This window comes from Ctenopharyngodon idella, chromosome 3 (genome assembly GCF_019924925.1).
Source record: "Ctenopharyngodon idella isolate HZGC_01 chromosome 3, HZGC01, whole genome shotgun sequence".
In the NCBI taxonomy this organism is placed as follows: Eukaryota; Metazoa; Chordata; class Actinopteri; order Cypriniformes; family Xenocyprididae; genus Ctenopharyngodon; species Ctenopharyngodon idella.
Genome location: NC_067222.1, coordinates 3685708 through 3709179, shown reverse-complemented (window position 1 = coordinate 3709179; position 23472 = coordinate 3685708). Strand labels below are relative to the sequence as shown.

Below are 23472 nucleotides of genomic sequence, written 5' to 3'. Positions count from 1 at the left end.
CAACCTTCTCCAGTACCTTAGAAAGAAAAGCTTAGAAATAGGATGATAATTAGTTAAAACCAGTGGATCTAGAGAAGCCTTTTTAGGCACAGGCTGTATCACTGCATGTTTAAAACATGATGGAACATAGCCATAAGTAAGACAACTATTAAATATAGACTGGATACACGGACCAATAGTGTCCAATACTTTCACTATAAAAAATGAGGTAATAGGATCCGAAGAACAAGATGCAGGTTTTATATGGTGAATAATATCTACTAAATAGGATAGAGATACAGGCTCAAAGCTAGTTAAAGTAACTACGTTGCAGTGATCAGAAAAAGATACATTTCCAGAATTTGAAATGTTAGAGCGAATATTTTGAATCTTTGTAATAAAAAACTCTAAAAAAAAATCATTGCAAACTGCAGGAGACGCCTCAGGAAATGTGGTAGTAGCAGGATTTAGAACCTTGTTAATAGTACTAAATAAAATTTTAGGTCTACTAGCATTGCTAGAAATCAGATTGGAAAAGTATGATGATCTTAACAGATTGCTGATAAGACTTCAAACAGTCTCTCAAGATTTCATAAGATACTTGCAATTTATTTTGTTTCAATTTTCTCTCTGCCTGCCTGCATTTTTGTCTTAATGCTTTAGTTTCACTGTTTAGCCAAGGCTGGTTTCTCAATTTTGGGTATTTCAATTTGGAAGGAGCAATAGAATCCAAAATATTAACACAGGTGGAATTAAAATAGGAGGTTAACTCTTCGAGGCCCATATCAGAAGAAAATAATTCAAAAGAAATAGCAAATTGAGAAGAGGCAAAGGCATCAGAGAATCGTATGGATGCATCTGAGTTAAGAGGGCGGATATAGTAACTAGGAGAAGATTGTTTCACAGGATGAGATAAAACAGTATTTAAAAGTATTGGCTTATGGTCAGAGAAGCAACAATCTTCAATCTGAACAATTTGTAACGGAAATCCAAAGGACAATATCAAATCGAGTGTGTGGCCTTTTTCATGTGTAGCACCTAACACAGACTGAAAAAGGTTAAAAGAATCAATGATTTGTAAAAATTCTGAGACTAATGGCTTATAAGGGCAACACACATGAATATTAAAAATCACTGAGAATCAAGAGTCTGTCAGCATTAGGCACAACTGTAGCTAAAAAAAAAAAATCAGAATTCCTTCAAGAAAAGCTTATTATAGTTGGGGGGTCTGTAAATAAGTGCACAAAAAATAGGGTACATCAAGTCTACCCGACACAACTGCACCTCAAAGCTAGTAAAGCACTCCACAGGTAAAATACGGCAATTAAATTGCTTCTTGAAAATTGTGGCTGGTCGCTCCGGATGGGCCCTATGAAATTCCTCGATGAGAGACGGGTCCAGAATGTCATCTGAATTGACCCAGGAACGTTCCTCCGGGCCATACCCCTCCCGGTCGACGAGGTATTGTAGTATCCTTATACTTAGTATCTTGTATTGTAGTATCATTCAAATCAGATTATAAGCACTGCGCAGGTCAAGCTTGGTAAAGTACTTGGCTGTACGAAGTTGTTCCAAGGCTGCGGGGACCAAAGGTAGAGGATAACGGAACTTTACGGTGATATCATTGAGACCCCGATAGTCAATACAGGGTCGTAAGCCTCCATCTTTCTTTTTAACGAAGAAGAACCCCGCTGATGCGGGGGAGGTAGATGGTCGGAAGAATCCCTTGGACAGTTCTTCATCGATGTAGTTTCTCATGGCTTTGCATTCAGGCTGAGAAAGTGGAAAAATACGACCCTTGGGGGGCGTCGTACCTGGGAGAAGCTGGATGGCACAGTCATTTGCGCGAGGGGGTGGTAACTGTGCCGCCTTGGATTTACTGAAAGCCTCTGAGAGATCTTGATATTCAGGTGGTAAGTTTGTGATGTGATGTGACTGTGCTTGAGTGTTCTGTAGCTGTGGAGATTGGAGACAGTGTTGACGACAGTGATCTGACCAGTGGATGATTTGATTTTTGGGCCAGGAAATCTGTGGATTATGTTGACGTAACCATGGTAATCCAAGAATGACGGGGTTTTGGGGTGATTTTATTAGGAAAAAATGAATCGTCTCTGTATGCAGGGTTCCAATCTGTAGAGAAATGTCTCCAGTGGTGTAGTGAACCTGACCAATGTAGAGGGTGTCCGTCTAACGCTGCCACTGACAACACAGAATCACAGGGAATTAATGGAATGTTATGAGTCTTAGCGAAATCAGAGTTAGCGGCAGCTCCAGAGTCAATCGTGGCTGTGGCATTGACAGAGCTATCATTATACATGAGTTTGGCAGGAATTTCAATGTTAGGAGAGAGATGTGATGAACTCACCGCAGTGGCATTTCTGGTTGCTGGTCGAGTGGGACATGACGCTCTCAGATGACCGGGTTGACCACAATAGAGGCAGAGTCTTTGCTGCACATGTCGCTCTCTCTCTTCAGAGGACAGGTGAGTGTAGCAGATTTGCATGGGTTCTTGATCTGGGGTTGTTGAAGTGGCAGGACTGAATGACGTGGTATTTCTCTGAGGACGCCATGAGCGAATTAAGTTGCCGATGCGGATAGCCAGATCAATGAAATGAGTTAGAGTCTTTCCTTTGTCACGGCAGGCAAGTTCCGACTGAAGTTCCATGTTTAACCCTTTATGGAACATTAATTTCAGTGTGTCATCCACCCAAGTTGTCTGAGCCGCCAGCGTTCGAAACGTGAATGCATATTCAGCTGCCGTCTGTTTGCCTTGGCGTAGAGCCAGCAGTAACTCACTGGCCTCCTTTCCCCCTTCAGAGTGCTCAAAAATCTCATGAAAATGTTGTAGGAACTCGTCAAATTATGTGAACGTTGGACGGCTGTCACTCCACACCGCAGTGGCCCATTCCAAAGCTTTACTGGTTAACAAGGAGCACACGAATGCAATGCGACTCTCGTCAGTAGTGTATAAAGCGGGTTGTTGAGACGCAAACATTGAGCATTGTAGCAGGAACCCCTTGCATCTTGCTGGTGAGCCATCATATTTTTCAGGAAATGCTAGACGAGGGTTTGTAGTGGAGTGCATTATAGACGCCGAGGTGGCAGATGAAGTGATTGATGGCGGACTTACATCAGCGGTGGAGAGTCGCATGCTTTGTAGTGTCTTTACCAGCTCCTCTGTTACAGCAGCAAGATGGGTAAGTTGTTGTTGGTGGGTGGCTAGAATGCTGGCTTGTGTAGATACCTCAGTGGACAGACGATAGATGGCCGCTGGATCTTGGTCTGGCAAAAGTCTTCTGTAACGAGGAGTCAGACTTGATAGGATCCATGTGCAGCTTTATTAAAACAATCGTAGTCAAACAGGCAGAGGTCAAACACCAGCAATAACAATAGCCAAGACAGAGCAGAATTGTAAACAGGGACAGGCAAGGGTCAGGACAGGCGGCAGACAAGGCAGGGTAATCCAGAAATCCAGGCAGGGAATAAACAGGGCAGGCAGCAAACAATCACGATGAGAATAAACAGTCCAAGGTCATACACAAGAATACAGATCACAAGGAAAAACGCTCAGTAGTGTCAGCCGGGGCAAAACAAGACTTCGCAATGGGTGAGAGTGTGAGTGTGCTATATATAGTCCAGGAGATGGAGAACAGGTGTGTGGGTAATTGGGACCAGGTACGGGGTTATGGGAAATGAAGTCCGTGAAGAAACTAGTACTCAGGTGAGGGAGCCCTCTGGTGGTGATCGGAGGGAGCCACAGAGGCCACATTTGTGACACAAACCCAGTGACTGGGTTGTTTTAACCCAGCAGTTGGGTTAAATGTTTGCCCAACCTGCTGGGTCCTTTTATTTAACCCAACTATTGTGTAAAAATGACTTAATGGATGGCTTAAAATGAACCCAAAATAGGTTGGAAATTAACACTCAGGGGTTGGCTGGTCGCGCCAGCAATACCACCTTGCTTTTTTCTTATCAGTATGAAAGAGACTCAAAATACTCTGTCAATTTTGCACATACAATTAAGAGTTATACACCATTTTATTCTGTGAAATATCTTCTTTTATTTGTGTACACTCAGAGTAAAAACAAAATGTTGTACTTTTTGCAAAACAAAGAAAACTAACATGATGCGTGATCTGTCGTCTCCCTCTGAATGAAGTCCAATCTGATAGTTCTCAGAAAATGAACTGTAACTTAGTGAATACTAATCACAAAAAAAAATGAGACTTATGTCTAAAGAGACATTGAAATGTCAGGTTTTAAATCGTGTAAGTCAAATTGAAAACAAATATTCTCTGTTTATATAATCTGAATGAAAAGAGAGCCATGTCAGACATCCGTGATTCAGCTCATTATCCGCTAATGCGGCCACGCCCACGGAGCGAGTGCTATTCAGACACAAATTCTGAGGCAATACATGTATACATCATCGCAATCTTGTATTTATTATCTTCAAAAGTGTCTGTCTGCATGTTATAGCCATGGTTAGCGATCTCTGGAAGCCTCTGTTAGTTCCTGGAATGTCACATGGTATGCCTGTTCTTCACAGAGACATTTGTGGACTAAATGTGCACAGAGCGCCCTCCGGCTGCAAGTATGAATTGAAAACACAGTATCCAACACTCATAGTGATGACAATAAATATTGAATAAATATTTTATATTACTCCTCTGTATAGAAAATTGACAAACATATGAGAATCCATCAATATTTCTCCAAATGTGCATGCTTTTAAGCTAAAAGCCCTGATGGATGTTGTTTTGTCAAAGGTAACGACTCCGTTTTTCATATCCATAACTCCTGACGCATAGGCTATTAACAAATTACGGTCACTATAAGAGTAAAACAGAGGTCAAAATGTGAAGCTTGAGTATTAGATATTTTTAATGATGTATAGTTTGTCAACTGCACATTAACAAAGTATATTAAAATCGAAAACCATTATTTGGCTAGAGACTTGAGACTCCTTAACCCTAACCCTAACCCTAATACGTGCATGCATGAGATCACAAAAATCATGTTTGTTTTGTCAAGAGTGGACATTATATTTACGTTAATACTTTTATCAGCATGTTCACAGAGGGTTTTTTCACATAGCCTACCTGACTGAAAGGGCTCATTAGGCGGGTCATTATGCAGGTCATTATGCAGGTCTTTGTCTCCTCAAGTGTGAATCACAGCATTATTCATGAAGATTCAAGCTTCCACGCATACTGTGTTTCTTGACAAAAAGTATTGTTTTATATGAACGAGTAGGCAGGATCATTTTACATCATTTTGAAGCAAAAACTCTAGTCTACAACCTCCAATACCCAGAAGTCTTGTGAACACATATATAATATTAGTTTTATGGCCTTATTTCAGTTTTTTGTTTTTTCAGTAACCACGCATAAACGTTATTCCTTCAAAAATACAAACATGTACATACATGTTCCTCACATATTATGGTAGTCAACTTCGTGCTGAATACAGTGTAATGACACTTTTTCCATTAATACGTTTATGAACAACTGAAAAAAGCACAAATGTCAGGGCATGTCAAAACTTCTCCAGGGCCCCAAAAATCCTCAGACCCCAGAGGGTTATAAATCAGACACATAATTACTAGAGGCAACAATAATAATCAAAATGTGAACATTTATTAATAAACAATTTAATAAATGTTTATTGTTTAATTATTATATTTAATATTAATGAATGTTAATTTCCAACATATTTTGGGTTCATATTAAGCTAGCAATACGGCAATTTTTACACAATAGTTGAGTTAAATAAAACTACCCAGCAGGTTGGGCAGAAATTTAACCCAGCTGCTGGGTTAAAAAAAAAACAAAAAAAACAATTGCTGGGTTTGTCCATTTTCAACTCAACTTGGGTTGTTTTTAACCCAGCATTTTTTAGAGTGTAATAATAGTTGCCACTTGCACTCTTAAATGTGCATTGAAACTTGCCAGCTGATAAAACGTCCCTAGACTTTACAGAAATATTACACTTGAAAAACACTTTAGGATTACATTTTTTTTATATATATTTTAATATGAAACAATATGTTATTTGAACAATTAAACCTTCTTGAGCCATCAATGTGGCAATATTTGTTTTTTAATTAATTATAAAAATTCCAAGCGCCACAGAAGTGCTCGTCCCCACAGTCATGTTCAGAGGGAAAGTGCTTTATTTTGAGGTCAGAAACAGGTTTTTCTACCATTTCAAATACAATAATGTATACATAACTATCAAATATATGATGTAAATGGCATAAAAAAACAAAAACAAATGCTGAATAAATAATATAAAATATTAAAATAATATATATAATATAATAAAATATTATATAAACAGGTGTACTTTATTTATTGATAATGTGTGTCCAAAAAGACCAGGGAGTAAAATTAATACAAAAAAATGTTATACAACAGAACACTAAAGCAAAAGTGACTTATTTTCAATCTGAACATGAATAAAAACAAATAGTGTTGCAAGTAATGAAAACAATTATGAAAATTGTTTTGTGCAACGAAAATAAAAAGTGCAAAGGTTTTTTTTTTTACAAAATACACACAAAATGAGAGAGAAAAATAAGTAGTTCAACTGAACTACTAATGTTAATGATCTTCACAAACTATAAATTAAGTAATTAGATAATATAACAACCAAACAGAGCAGTGGCGTACACAAGGGGGGGCTGGGGGGGCTTGAGTGAAAGTGCCCTTTGCGGTCGCATCACTGTGTCCCTGCGTTCTAATTTCTGACCCCCGGAACGTGATTTCTACCACGGGAGAACAATCGACCCAATCTGGGCATAAGAGGCGGGACTAGGCATCAACAATCGTTCCTGTTTGGCTTAGAAGAACAAACCACATGCATTGTTTTAACGAATCAATGCTGCAGATTTTGATGACGTAACCAGTCTCACCATGGAGCCTCTGGAAAGCAGAGAATCTCCTCTTTACGGTACATTTTAAAGCATACAGATTGGATAAGCGGTTCAAAAGTTATTAAACATATTAGAATGATAGTTCTTTTCAGCCCGCGGCGGCCGTCTAGGTTAAATGTTAGAAAAAGAAATACATTTTAAGACATTTTGTCATACCAAAAGTGGACGTTTCTGTAGAATGACCCCTATGCTCCAGGAACCATATTCATATAACATCTAAGGCTATCTTAACTGGCTGAGTTAGATGGTGATCAGTGTTGGGTGTAACGCGTTACTAAGTAATGCGTTACTGTAATTAAATTACTTATCCACTGAAAAAGTAAAGTAAGGGATTACTGTTCATTTTTAGGTAATTTAATTACAGTTAGGCTACTTATAATGTACTTGCGTTACATACTGTAAATTAGTTCAACAGATCTGTTTAAATCAATACTGAATTTAAAATCTAAATTTGTCGTCTAAAGGTAAAAGTGAACGCTGCCTCTTTAAAATCATTAGCTGTAGTGCAGTTGAGCGCACCAGTTGGCTGCTTAGTCGCTGTCTGAAGATGTCGGCAAAAGCGAGTGGCTGTTTTGCAGAATGGAAATAATCCAATTACTTCACTTTTTTTGACACAGGTAGGCAAGAACATTACGGTAAAATGTAAGCTATGTCCTAGAGAGAAGAAACTGCGCGCGCTTTCTGAGAGACGGTGTTCAGTCAATGCGCTCACAATCAAAGCGCACACACATAGCCGCCTCTCGCGAGTGTCAAATTTTCGCGGTTTATTACACATAAACGTTCAAATATACACACAGTTATGTCAAAATGCCCGTCTTGGCATATATTCGCGTTGGTTATGTGAATGTGAACAGCATGTGTAACAGCATATTGTCTCCGTCCATTACGTATTAGTGACAGCAGCCTTTGAAACATTCTACTGTCTACTGTTGACTGTCTGTATTATAAATGCTAATCAAACAACAAAAGAAAAGCTTTAATAAGGATTAATCTATATTTAATCTATACAGTTATGTCTATGCAGAGTTATTTTATATTTGATTATTCAATTTCTATGGTATTTTTACTTACTACTATTAGACCTACCTGGAAAAAAAATATATAGCATTGTTTTATTTGTATTTTTATATATTTTTTACCGTGGTATCGACTTTGGTATCGAGTATTGTGCACTTTTGGTGGTATCAGTACCGACTACTAGATTTTTGGTACAGTAACATCCCTATTTGTTACAAAACAAAATAAGTATTATAAAGTAAATAAAAGTATTATAGTATATGTTTTAATAAAGTTAAAATGTTTTAAAAAGCTATAAAAGGCTAAACTATTCCATGTTTGGTTTAAATTATTAAAAGGGTTTCCTTTCTATTGTCTATCCGGTCAAGGTTCATAGGGATTTTAAGAAGTAATTAGTAAGTTACTTATTCAGTAATTAAATTACTTTTCAGACAGAGTAATTAGAAAAGTATTTTAAATACAACATTGATGATGTAATTAGTAATTAATTACTCTTTTGAAGTAACTTACCCAACACTGATGGTGATTGACACTAAACAGTAGAAAATCAGCTGAGTTTCTCCAGCTGTAAATGTCATTGGCTGTTAAAGTTTTGTGTTGCTTATAATAAATTGACATGTTTATAACACACACATAAGCAGTCTTTCAAAATGCTCTCAATTGCATGAAGCTTAGATCAGATGCATACTATATGCATTAGTAAATGTGGTGGTGCTTATGGGGTGTCGCTCTGGGATGGGTGAGTATGAGGCTGGGAGGAAAAAATCACAGTATACTTACTACAAAAAACTAGACTACACCACTGGCACAATGGTATCGCTTTTTACAATGTTGGACACATAACGGTAATTAATATGATTAGCCTTTTGCTTGTAGAACTGTAGAACTTTCCAGTGTAAATTTGCAGTAATTAACTGGCAGCAGCTTCATCTGCAAAGTAATGTTGTTTTTACAGTTTTTTACTGGAAAAAATGTTCTGTAATTTATCTGTAAAATGCTGGCAGCACAGTTGCACTAAATTAAAACTCAAGTTAATTCAATTCATTTGCAGAAACTGACTGCCATAAAATGACCAATTGCCATTTAATTTTATAAACAAATATAGTATGTTAATAATGTAAGAATATTATAACTGTGAACTTATTTCATTTCAATTGTCTAAGAAAAATTCTTAACCCTTTAAGACCTGAAGACTCTTTTTGAGTTTTTTTTTTCTGAGCGACTTACACAAAAGTAAAGACTCATAACTTCAAAACTTTAGCAAGGAGAGTCAAAAGGTAGGTATCATTTGATAGAACACTTTATACATTTTTAGAAAATATAAATTACATTACATTTGGACATTGTCATGCTGAAAAACTGCTGATAAAAGACAAAAAATATATATAATTTTTTTTTATAATTTTTAATTTTTTTTTTATTTGACATGGAATAACTCAGGAAGGCAATAAGATCGGCGAAAAATTCTTTTTCATGTGAGCTGCATCTGGTTTAAATTGTGTGGTGATAGCATATAGTTGAATAAAATGTTATTCATTTTTGCGCAGCTAGATGGCGCCCACGGGCGGTAAACTCAGGTTTAGAGGCACTTCTCAGCACTCGTTAGGAGTTTTTCAAAAAGTTTAGATGCATTAAAAAGCTGAGTGTCTAAGCTTTAAGACGATACCTATTTTTCGTTGGAAAACGAACAAGGATGGGTCCGGGAACATTGGATACACACTGCATCCCGGAAAGATGATAGACATGTTTTTAGCCAAGTATACTACATCATTCCGTGAGTAATATCTTGTGATCATCGTAATGTATTATGTTGATTTTGGATTCATTGTAATCGTGAGAATCTGCTTTAAATAATGATGTGCCATTTTCTATGATCTATGAGCAAGTGAAATCTACATATTTGTATTCAGTTAGCGGCTGTGCTGTTTTTGTTGTAAACACATATTACTCAGACAGATTACAGGGTGAAAACAACGCAACAGGAGCATGTTGGAGGCTTGATCTGAACGTGTAAAGTCTCTGGTTTTGTATGCAAAAAGAATTTTTGTACTACCTATATGGGTTCAGTTTTTATGGGCTCTTAAAGAGAGACACGCAAACAGGAACGCGGGCGCTCCATCCGGTCTTAAAGGGTTAAAGTAAAAAAAAAAAAAAAAAAAAAAATTTAATTTAAATTTAACTACACAGTTACTGCTTTTAAAGAAAGCAACATGCAGCATATCATCAGTGTTTCTTGGTCTTCTGCTGGACTGAAGCACAGGCTCTACTCTCCAGCACAACGGTAACCTCAAAAAAACTCAGACAACTGAAACCCTTTAAATTCAGGCATAACAGAACATTAAATACAAACAGATCACCCCTATATCATCGTGTGTGTGTGTAAAAACATAAAATAACACTTGAGTCTTTGTTTGGGGTGTACACTCAGGGTCTTTGGGGTTTTTTTTCTAAATAGGTTTTTATACAAAAAACAGTTTTTTATATAAAATTCACTTTATAAAAGACCCACATTTCTAACTTTCATTCATGGGGATAACATGGATAATTTGATGAAAGCTGGGAGGCTAGCTTTGACGCCATCAAGGAGTTGTGTTGGGCTACAGATTTGTCTCTCCGGGCCACCAAGTAGACTGCCGAATCCATTGGCCGCTCTATGGCAGCCCTGGTGGCCATGGAGAGGCATCTCTGGTTAAATCTCTCTTACATTTAAAGACAGAGATAAAAGTTTTCTTTTGGACACCCCGCTCTCTCCTCAGGGCCTCTTCGGCGACTCCATCAACTTGGTCGTTGAGAATTTCCAGGAGGCCAAGAAACAGGCGGTGGCGTTCCAAAAATTTCTTCCCCGGTGTAATCAAACCCCTGAGACTGCTGGGCAGGAGCAGTCTCGGCTGTCTATGAGCTCCTCACATCGAGCACAACAAAAGCAGAGTGTAGATACCCGTGCCCCCCCCCCCAGAAAGACTGGGGGTTGGGTAGTCGCCAAGAAGGCTTCAAAGGCCTCATTATACGGTGCCTGTTTCTCTTCGGTGCCCTCAGGGGATCGTCCTGCCAACCCGGCTTCGGGGAGCAGCGATCTCCGGTCGTGGACGGTAGTGGACCCCGAGCAGTCTTTGGTTTTGGAGCAGGAGGTTCTGACTCTCTTGCAAAAGGAGGCTATTAAAAGGATTCCTCCTCCCAGCAAGCTGTCAGTGTACTACAGCCATTACTTCATTATTCCAAAAAAAGGATGGAGGGTTGTGTCCTATTCTGGATCTGCGCCTATTAAATCGCACAGTTTAAAAGCTCAAGTTCAAGATGCTTACACTCAAACAGATTGTGTCACAAGTCAGGTCCGAGGACTGGTTTGTACTGATATATCTCAAGGACGCGTACTTCCATGTATCCATCCATCCTCAACACAGGAAATTCCTGAGGTCTGCTTTCGAGGGCGAAGCATACCAATATCGGATACTTCCTTTCGGCCTAGGTTTATCACCCCACACTTTCACGAAATGCATGGATGCAGCTCTGGCTCCTCTAAGACTCCAGGGCATTCTCGTATTAAATTATATCGGTGATTGGTTGATTTTAGCTCAATCTGAGCTCTTGGTGGTTCGGCATCAAGATGTCTTTCTCGCTCATATGCGAAGGTTGGGGTTGAGGCTCAACGCCAAGAAGAGTGTGCTTCTTCCAGCTCAGAGAACCACTTTTCTGGGCGTGGTTTGGGATTTGACAACAATGCAGGCACATCTTTCTCCTGCTCATATTGCATCGATTCTCTCAGCCTTAAATGGGGTAAATCTATGCCAGTCACTCACTGTAAAACAGTTTTAGAGACTGTTAGGTCTGATGGCAGCTGCGTCCAACGTGATACCTTTTGGCCTGCTGTACATGAGACCTTTACAGTGGTGGCTCAGGACCAAGGGATTCTCCCCGAGGGGAAATCCGCTTTGCATGGGGGTGATCATAAGTGGTCACTTGGCTCACTAACTCGCTTGGCTGGGTTTTTGGAGATCTCAAGCATTTCCTCCCAGACCTGAGGGGCCATCACGTGCTGGTCCGCACAGACAACATGTCAGTGGTTTCCTACATCAACCATCAAGGGGGTTTAAGATCGCGTCACCTTTGCATGCTGGCCCATCAGATCCTCCTGTGGGCCCAAGGGAAGCTGCTCTCCAGGGGTCTGTAGTGCTTTCGTCTTGATTTACTCCAGACAGGCATTGGGCACTATGGCGTCATGGGTAAGAGGTTCCCACAGCGTCTTGACGCAGCTCGAGTTCCCATAAAAGGGAACGTCTCAGGTTACGTATATAACCCTGGTTCCCTGAATGGGGAACGAGACGCTATTTGCTATTTGACTGAAAGACATCTTTTCACAAGTTTTTTTTTTTTTTTTTTTTTTTTTTTTTAAGTTGGATTCATATCTAAATATTATGAAATCACAATTATAACAATACAAATTACTTTAGCATTTTTTTTGTACTGCAAAAAAAAAAAAAAATCAGTTTTTCAATAATGTTACATTATGAAACCTGAACAAGATGTTACAAAGAGAAAAGTTTCTTTAAAAGAGAGTCTTTAGAGTTTATTTCAATCATCTGTTTTTCATATAATTCTACAAATTTAATCTACACTTGTTACTAACTGTAACAACAAAAATTAACAGAAATGAACAGTTATATTACATATTGAGTTCAAATACACGACATGAACATCAAAATGCAATGAACTGAACAGCAAAAACAAATGAGCAAATAAAGCATGGATTCTGTGTGTGTGTGTGTGTGTGCGTGCGCACGCACGATTTTGCATTGTAAAATACATTTCGCTGATGTGTCTTTTTATCTTACACCTTTAACCCTTTTAACCCCACAGCAGAATAAAAGAATAAACAAAGAATAAATAACACTGAAGCAATGTTGCAGTTAATGGGACAATTAAGTGATTAAGTAAGTAATTATTAAGCATTAGGGAACACCTGCAGTTAACAAGCAGAATCACTGAAGAAAAGAGAAAAAAAAAAATTTGGGAAATACTTGGAAAATGGTATTGTAAAATTGTGATGTAAAAACACGGCCAAATTCTAACAGTAACATACCATTTCCATTAAAACAGTAATATACCATAGAAAACAATGCATTCTGGGTTTTCCCATAGAAAACAATGCATTCTGGGTAACATTTGTTGTTTTCGATAAAGTAGCCTACTGCAATATAACTGTGAATTATCAGTGTTCAGAATCAACACTCAGAGGCTGTTTTCCAAATCACACCCTATTAACTATTCCCTACACTAGTTTACTGATATAGTCCACTTGATTCACTGAAGGAAATAGAAACAACAAGAACAGAAAAAAAGAGAAACACAAGAACTAAAACAGACTGAAGATAAACTGCATTAAATCTCTCAAGATCTTAGCAGAGGACAATTTAACAAGTGCACAAACAGCATTAACAGCTTCACATATTACTATTTAGTTTGACTTTAGGGGCTTTCACATCGAATAGTTCTAGTAACTCAGTTATAGGAACTAGTCACTAGAACAGTTCCCAGAGAACTAATTTCCTCCCCGGCCCATGTTCCTGGTTGCACTGCTTTCTTTAAAAGCAGTATTTTTTTTTCTTTCACAGTTTTAATATGATCACAGTATTAGCACACTATATTAGTTTATAAACTTAAATGGTACTTGGTCATTTTTGTGGCAGTCACTTTCTGCAAATGAAGTGAATTAACTTGAGTTTTAATTTAGTGCAACTGTGCTGCCAGCGTTTTACAGATAAATTACAGGACTTTTTTTTTTTTTTTTTTTTTTTTTTTTACAGTAAACAAACTGTAAAAACAACATTACTTTGCAGGTGATGCTGATGCCAGTTAATGACTGCAAATTTACACTGCAAAGTTTTACAGTGTACGTTATCAAACTGTTGCTAATAATGTGTTTCTAATGTTAACAAACCATGTTCCTGTTCACCATCTCAGAGTCAGACAGCTGCCTTCTAAAAATCTTAAATCTTAAAGCATATTAAAAACACCACATAGACGTATAAACATTAAAAACTTGATTTTCACCACAGGGGGACTTTAAATTAGGATATTTTACTCTAATCTTACACCGTGTCTACACCAGACGTGACTTTTATTGCGTCGTATTGTGCCGCGCTGCAACAGCTAAAAGCTAAAAGCTGTCTACATTGAACGCGACAAGCCGACTGTTGCAAAGCACTTGGACAACGTCAGAAATAGAATGGGGAATCCGTTTACTGTCGGGAATTTTTTGCATCGCATCGCGCTGCATCCAATGTAAACATTATCACTGATTATAATGGGTTCTATTGTCTTTTGACGCATTGCATCGCGTCGCGCCACTCGCGTCCGGTGTAGACATGGTGTTACGGGTTTTGTTTTTATCAGCTGCCAGTCATTTGACTTTTTTTTTTTTTAACAGTACACATATGAACACTGAAGGGTGTTAAGTTAACAATAGTTATTGATTAGCTAATAGTGAACTCATTCAACTGAACGCTATTACTTAATAATTGGTTAATAAGTGTTTCTTGTTACTAGAATGTTAATAGTGTGTTACTCATTTGTTCTTGTGTAGTAATTAATTAATGACCGAACAGTATTCTAAAGTGTTATTTGTAACTAATGTGGCTATTCACATAGCAGCAGAATATGGATATCAGTCTTGTTAAATAATGTGCTAAAGTGCTAAATAATGTTCTGTTCAAAGTGCAATTATGAATGAGAGTGACACCCCCATTTAGTAACAGAACTGACTCCATTTGTGCTTTCTTAGGTTTTACAAGAATAGAAGAAAAGTGGGGCCGCTTATGTTTTCTGCCTGTAGCACAATTCATCCAACTGATGTTCTCATTAGGATCGCCCAATCTAGGTAAGTGACACCTAAGTAAAGATCCCTTCGTATATAGTCCATTAAACTGATAACAAAAATGTACATAATAATGAAAACTACTTGAGTCACATGTTGACATGAATGTAAATTATTCTTCTATTTCAGTGATTTCAACATTAATGTTTTGAGAACTTCTGATCAATCTGATGTGTTTTAATGACATATTATTTACTATTATTTTGTTTGAATGAAAAAAAAGCAAAAAAAAAACAAAAACAAAACAGGATAATTGTTCTCTTATTTTAGCTTTTCTAGCTGTGGCATTGGTTCAGTCACTACTGCTTCTGAGTATACCATGTTTAAGTAAGTGCATGTTGAAATACACTCTTACTGCATTAGTGTATTTGTGTATGTGTCATCAGATTAAATCCTGTAATCATACTGCTTTCAAATGTATATTTGATTTTGAATTTTATGCTTTTGAATACGATTTTAAGAACAATATCAAGGATTACGAGCCTTGCTCAATCCACAGTCATAATATTTGCTCAACAGTTATTTAAAATATACCAGTTATTATAAAATATTTCAACTGTATCAGGTCTGAAATCAGTTGTATTATGTGAAATGTGAAAGAATGCAGAATGTCATCTTTTTTATTCGCAGTCTACCGCAGGAGATGGATAATATTATGCATGATACCATTAATGCTCCTGGATATCATTCTAGTGATATATGTTCATGTACAAATATTGGAAAGGGAGAAAGGTATGTTACTATAATGTTCTGAAATTATTTGCACTGTAAAGTGTAATAAGTTGACTTTACTTAGAAAAGTAAACATGTTGCCTTAAAATTGCCTCTTGACCCTTAATAATTTAACTTCAGTTTTTCTCTGGCTGCTATAACTCACAGTTATGTCAAAAATTTGGACACACACAGACATCAATAATGTCTGTAACTACAATGGTGACTACAAACTTTATTATTTTCAATAAATCATAAACACTTTTAAAAATTGCTGTAAAAAGACCCTTAAAGGCTGTTCCAATTCACACTCTATACCCTCATTCACTATTTCCTACATTAGTTTACTAATATAGTTCACTTCACACTGAGCAAAGGTATGTCCAAAAGATGACTTTTTGACGTCTTTGTCACACGTTGAAAAGAAGTCCCCTGAAGAGCCAGAATGAAAGTTTTTATTACATTGTTTTATGACGTCTTCTGAACATCTGATATTGACATCCATGTGACCTCTGTACATGGTTAAAAACCAGTTCAAATGTGGTCATTGTGGACATGTTTTCAATGTCTTATAGGGTCTCATTTATAGAGGATAGAGACTTTGAATTCATTTTTATTTTTAATTCAAATGCAATTAACATTAAATTTATAATAAATGTATAATTTATTACATTCATTTATAAAATAAGGTATATCTTATTAAATAATGTTAATTGCATTTGAATTAGAAATAAAAATGACTTCAAAGTCTCTATAAAAACGTAATAAAAACTGACTCTTCAGGGGATGTCTTTTCAAAGTGTGATAAAGACGTCGAAAAAACTTTTTTTTTTTTTTGGAGATCACGTGACCCTTCGGCAGCAATGCACGCATAATCCTTCACTCTGCTCACTTTGTCAGATATTGTATAATCCTGTCAGTAAATTTTGAGCCACTCTTTATCTAGCTGTCACACCACAGAAGAGGAGACTCAGGAATCACAGTTCAAAAGGTTTATTTCCAGGAATGTAATTCAACAACAGGTAAGACACTTAGCTTGTGGATATAACTTGGACGGAAAGTCTGTGTAGGAGAAGAGCCACCACTAAAGCTGTAGGGGATGATAATGATGATGACAAGGAGAGGTCAAGTCCAGAGACAGAGATCGGGTGTCAGCGTGGTAACATGGACGAGACCAGACAATGAGTGTGTGGCTGGTATATACAGTGGGTACGGAAAGTATTCAGACCCCCTTAAATATTTTACTCTTTGTTATATTGCAGCCATTTGCTAAAATCATTTAAGTTCATTTTTTTTTCCCTCATTAATGTACACACAGCACCCCATATTGACAGAAAAACACAGAATTGTTGACATTTTTGCAGATTTATTAAAAAAGAAAAACTGAAATATCACATGGTTCTAAGTATTCAGACCCTTTGCTCAGTATTTATTAGAAGCACCCTTTTGATCTAATACAGCCATGAGTCTTTTTGGGAAAGATGCAACAAGTTTTTCACACCTGGATTTGGGGATCCTCTGCCATTCCTCCTTGCAGATCCTCTCCATTTCTGTCAGGTTGGATGGTAAACGTTGGTGGACAGCCATTTTTAGGTCTCTCCAGAGATGCTCAATTGGGTTTAAGTCAGGGCTCTGGCTGGGCCATTCAAGAACAGTCACGGAGTTGTTGTGAAGCCACTCCTTTGTTATTTTAGCTGTGTGCTTAGGGTCATTGTCTTGTTGGAAGGTAAACCTTCGGCCCAGTCTGAGGTCCTGAGCACTCTGGAGAAGGTTTTCGTCCAGGATATCCCTGTACTTGGCCGCATTCATCTTTCCCTCGATTGCAACCAGTCGTCCTGTCCCTGCAGCTGAAAAACACCCCCACAGCATGATGCTGCCACCACCATGCTTCACTGTTGGGACTGTATTGGACAGGTGATGAGCAGTGCCTGGTTTTCTCCACACATACCGCTTAGAATTAAGGCCAAAAATTTCTATCTTGGTCTCATCAGACCAAAGAATCTTATTTCTCACCATCTTTAGCAAACTCCATGCGGGCTTTCATGTGTCTTGCACTGAGGAGAGGCTTCCGTCGGGCCACTCTGCCATAAAGCCCCGACTGGTGGAGGGCTGCAGTGATGGTTGACTTTCTACAACTTTCTCCCATCTCCCGACTGCATCTCTGGAGCTCAGCCACAGTGATCTTTGGGTTCTTCTTTACCTCTCTCACCAAGGCTCTTCTCCCCCGATAGCTCAGTTTGGCCAGACGGCCAGCTCTAGGAAGGATTCTGGTCATCCCAAACGTCTTCCATTTAAGGATTATGGAGGCCACTGTGCTCTTAGGAACCTTAAGTGTAGCAGAAATTTTTTTGTAACCTTGGCCAGATCTGTGCCTTGCCACAATTCTGTCTCTGAGCTCTTCAGGCAGTTCCTTTGACCTCATGATTCTCATTTGCTCTGACATGCACTGTGAGCTGTAAGGTCTTATATAGACAGGTGTGTGGCTTTCCTAATCAAGTCCATTCAATATAATCAAACACAGCTGGACTCAAATGAAGGTGTAGAACCATCTCAAGGATGATCAGAAGAAATGGACAGCACCTGAGTTAAATATATGAGTGTCACAGCAAAGGGTCTGAATACTTAGGACCATGTGATATTTCAGTTTTTCTTTTTTAATAAATCTGCAAAAATGTCAACAATTCTGTGTTTTTCTGTCAATATGGGGTGTTGTGTGTACATTAATGAGGAAAAAAATGAACTTAAATGATTTTAGCAAATGGCTGCAATATAACAAAGAGGGAAAAATTTAAGGGGGTCTGAATACTTTCCGTACCCACTGTATGGGAGTCCATGATGAGTGCACACAGGTGTGAGTGATTAGAACTCTGGTGATTGCGATCGTATGTGCGGAGTGATGGGATCTGGTGTTGTGGTGTTGGTTGGTTCTGTGAGAGATTGAACAATCGCCAGTAAAGAAAAAAAATCAAAGATTCCACCATCTCCAAAGAGGTTCTCGACGCTGCTATTGCTAACGGTATCAAGGTAGTGCTCAAAGATCAACAAAGTACTCTCAATTCGGTTGTGACTTCGACAGTAAGAGAAGCGATAGACTCTGTACTGACCCCAGCACTCCGTGATCTACATTTGGATATACAAACGACCAATGATTCTGTTAAAGAACTAAAAGCAGAAGTTGAAAAGCTAGCCAACACAGCAAAACAGACACGTGACCGGGTCGATTCCATTCAGGCATCTGCACGTGAGGACAGTCACAAAACTTAAGAAATCAGCTGGATCTACTCACAGAAAAAATGACGGACATTGAAGACAGGAGCAGGAGAAATAACTTACGACTGGTGGGGTTGCCGGAGGGGGCGGAAGGCTCCGATGCAGCTGGCTTCCTCAGAGCTAATCTTTCCAAGTGGATCCCTTCGCTTAAAGGCTGTGAAGAGAACAATAAGAAGGTGGCTATGGACACCTGTTAATTTCTTTTTGGAATCTTGCCCTTGTCCTGTACGCTCATCTGCTGACTGGTAAATAATAATGATTTTTTTTTTTTTTTTTTCGGGCAAATGTTCGATCACTACGTTTCTGGCTCAGTGGGCCTTTTGGGGACAAAAGTCTTGCATTGAAGTGGACTGGTCACGCATCGACATTTGTTTGTAATGTGCGGTCTGCTTTGGTTTTTGTACATAGTTGTTTGTCGTTCCTTTTTCTTGTTTTTTTTCTATTCCCTTCAACAGACATCAATATTTATCTTGCTTTTCTTTTAAAAGGTTATGCATCGCGATGGATTGGTATCTAGGATACATACTAACGTTTACATGTCACTGGCAGTATGGCATTGCTTTTGTTTCTCTTCACTTAGACATAATCTTGGCATTGCGAGCACACAATGCATTTTCTGAACATCTTATCACTGAATGTGAATGGCCTAAATTCTCCTATTAAGCGTACCCGTATATTAGAATATTTGCACCGTAAATCAGTTTTATACAAAACAAGTATTATAAACTGGCAGCCTTCTCTTGTGCTCGTAATAAAACTAAGGGGGTGCTTATCTTAGTCGGTAGGAAGTTACATTTAACTATACATTTAACATATAACTATACACATCATTACTAAATAATCAGATGTTCAATAATTCACTAAAAGGTCATATAAAGGAATTTCATGAAATCAAGATATCTTGTGATGTAGACCCTCAAATACTGTAGGAAATAACGAAGTGTGCAATACAAGGATTCTTTATATATTTTTCTTCTACTCTTGTCAAAGCGAAAACCCGCCAGTTTACACAATTAGAAAATAAGATCTAATTATTACAAAACTTACAAAAACATTTTTTTTTTTTTTTCTGATCAACAAGCTACACGATTGTCCTCCTTGAAAGAGGAATATGATTGCTTTCACGGTCAAAGGCAGAGTTTATTTTGCATAGAACTAGGCAAAAATATTATTTTGAATCGGCGAGACCTAGCCACTTATTGGCCCTCAGGCTGAGGGAATGTGAGTCTAAGGCATATATTAGTGCAATAAAATCTTCGGATGATCAGGTTACCACAAATACTATGATACTTAACAACATATTTGAAGATTTTTACACAAATCTGAAACTGATTTTGATGAGTCATTTTGCAAAGAGTACCTTGGTAAATTAGTACTGCCTCTGATCCCACAGATGGATAAAGACTCTTTGGAGGCCCCGTTAAGTTTGGAGGAGCTCCATGAAGCACTAAAATGCCTCCAGAAGGGCAAGTCACCAGGCCTAGATGGCCTCCCTCCTGAATTATATATAGAAATATTGGATGTGGTAGGGTATGCTTGATTCATTTAATTTTGCAATTGAGCATGGTGCATTTCATAGAGATCAAAAAACATCTTTGATATCATTGCTTCTTAAAAGGGTAAAGATCTGTTAGATTGCTCCAACTACAGACCAGTATCACTCATCCCATGCAATCTAAAAGTTTATGTTAAAACTCTTGCCTCTTGCATAGAGAAAGTAATTCATAGCTTAACCCTCTGGAGTCTGAGGCTGATTTGGGATCCTGGAGTAGTTTTGACATGCCCTGACATTTGTGCTTTTTTCAGTTGTTTACAAACATATTAATGACAAATGGGGCTATATGTGGGGAGGCATGAATCTTCATGAATAATTCTGTGATTCACACCTGGGAGATTAAGACCCTGCCCCTAATGAGCCGCATGATGAGCCATTCAGTCAGGAATGTGACTGAGTGAACTAAGAAAGAATGCAATGACAAAAGAAATATATCATTTTTTGTTTGTCATTTATTTAAAATGTAGTTAACTATATAAATAAGAGTCAAAGAGACATTTTGAGTACACAGTTATACCTGGAAAAAAATCCTGTTCAAAGATATATGTGAACATCATTTGGTGTTTCTGCACTGGATAAAAGAAAGAAAGAAAGAAAGAAAGAAAGAAAAAAAACACTTTCCAGTCAGTGATCTCAGTATCATATTCATGCAGTCCAATGTGTGCCAATATCTAGTCACTGTGATTCTCAAATCTGTGAGATAAAAAAAAAACAAACAAAAAAAACTCTGTGAGCATGCTGATAACAGGATCATATCAGCTATTGTATTAACGTTAATATAATGTCCACTCTTAACAGAAAACATGATTTTTGTGATCTCATGCATGCACGTATGCACATCATGTGAAGAAAATTTTGTATAGGCCTATATTTTAAATTACAGTACCGGTCAAAAGATTTGACATATAATGTTTTTGAAAGAAGTCTCATGCTCATCAAGCCTGCATTTATTTTATCAAAAATACAGAAAAAAAACAGCAATACTGTGAATTATTTTTACAATTTAAAATAATGGTTTCCTATTTTAATATACTTTAAAATATAATTTATTTCTGTGATGCAAAGCTTTCATCATTCCTTGCGAACGAAAGCTTCATTGATGTGGCACTCTATAGGCTATTTTACAGTAAACCCTTCATAATCTGTCCAAAACAGACCAAAGAAATATGGTCTAAACATTCATATTGCTATGACGTTTTATGCATCTTATTTGTTTTATTATAGAGCCTATAAATGTTAATGTGCAGTTTAACCTGTTAGCCAGCACCCCCGCTTTTGAAAAATCCCAAGAAATGACATACCCAAACTAAACAGATATAGTTCATGAACCCTTTGCACTAAAAGCATAAGTATAGTCTCATTTGAAAGCAGACACTATGCAGTTTATTGTAAAGTCATAATTAATTATTGTCAAAATGAAAAAAAAAATAGTTATAAATAGCTTCAAAGTTTTTTAAAGTTATTAGAAATTAATTTTTATGAAATATTTTTATGAAAATAAAATTGAAGTTGGCCATGTGGCAATCTAGAAATGCACTGCAGCTAAAGCCACATGCCTGATCATGTTATATTTCAAATCTGAAGATGACAAGTCTAAAACTTTTATTAAATGTTTTTCAAAATCATGTCATGTGGTTTTATTTTGAGAAGACTCTAAAATGCTAACTGATGTTTATTGTCATCTTCTAAGCATCCATTCAGTGTATTCATTCTTTTGTTATGTGGTGCAAACTGCCTCATTCAGTTTCACTCTCCCCTGAACACATTCACACCTCTACGACTGTCACATGTCTGTCTGTTTTGCACTATGTTCTGTTAGTCACATGTCCTCCTTTGTTTAGTTTTCCCGCCATTAGTTAGTTGTCATGGTTTCTGATTTGATTAGTGTCCTTGTTTCAGGTGTGTCTAGTTAGTTTCTCCCTTTGTTTGCCTCGTGTATATAAACCCTGTGTTTTCCCTTAGTCTTTGTCGGTTCTCGTTTGTGTTCACATGGTTTTCTCCTGTTCATTATCATTAAAGTCTGTTTATTGGATTCTTCTTCATCGTGCACTTGTCTACCACCATGAACCGTAACAGAAGAACCGACCGAAACAAGATGATCCTGGCTGAGGACCGGCTGTGGGAACTGAGGCAGAATGGTTGTCCTTTGGAGAGGTATGTGGAGGAGTTTCTCGAGCTCTCCATCAGGTGAGCTGGCCTGATGCCTCTCTCAGTGTATGTTTTCGTATGGGACTGGATGAGGATACAATTCGGTATAGCAAACCTTCTTGTTATTTCTGTCCTCCGGCACTTCCCCAAGTCCTCAGTCCAGTGATTAAGATGGCCGTCATCCCAGAGCTCCAGCCCCTGACCAGAGTCCAGTGATGGCTCCAGCCCCTGACCAGAGTCCAGTGATGGCTCCAGCCCCTGACCAGAGTCCAGTGATGGCTCCAGCCCCTGACCAGAGTCCAGTGATGGCTCCAGCCCCTGACCCAGCTTCAGACTCCGCTCCAGCCCCTGAGCCAGCTCCAGACTCCGCTCCAGCCCCTGAGCCAGCTCCAGACTCCGCTCCAGTCCCTGGGTCCACTCCAGGCTCCGTTCCAGCCTCCACTCCAGCCGACAAGCCCTCTCCAGACCCAATCCGCTGATCCTGAACTGCCCGATCCGCCATGGCACCCTGATCTGCCCGATTCGCCATGGCTCCCTGAATGGCCAGCTCTGCCCTGGTCACCTGCATGGCCGGTACCACCCTGGAGGCATCCTACCTGTCTGCACCTGCCCGTGACCTCCAGGGTGCCCGCCCCCTCTCCCTGTTTGGACTCTTTGTGGCACGAGGTCGCGCCTTCCGGAAGGGGGGAGTAATGTCACATGTCTTTCTGTTTTGCACTTTGTTCTGTTAGTCACATGTCCTCCTTTTAGTTTTCCCTGCCATTAGTTAGTTGTCATAGTTTCTGATTTGATTAGTGTCCTCGTTTCAGGTGTGTCTAGATAGTTTCTCCCTTTGTTTGTCTTGTGTATATGAAGACTTCAGATGCAAAAGCCTCTAAGTGCCATCTGAAATTTTCTTATAAAATGAGCATTTTTATCAAGCTTGTATGTTTATGTTCAGTTATTTCACTTTAATGGCAATGAAAAGGACCTATTAATTGCCAT

At 38.3% G+C, this 23472-nt stretch overlaps 1 protein-coding gene across 1 annotated transcript in view; it reads left to right on the top strand.

Moving 5' to 3' along the window:
• The window catches only part of LOC127508498 (uncharacterized), a 107200-nt gene that overhangs the window by 44428 nt on the left and 39300 nt on the right, over window positions 1-23472 (top strand). The window contains exons 6-8 of the mRNA XM_051886531.1: window positions 14712-14807; window positions 15075-15131; window positions 15435-15536. Coding sequence (XP_051742491.1) covers window positions 14712-14807; window positions 15075-15131; window positions 15435-15536 — 255 coding nt within the window. The remainder of the gene's footprint in view (window positions 1-14711; window positions 14808-15074; window positions 15132-15434; window positions 15537-23472) is intronic.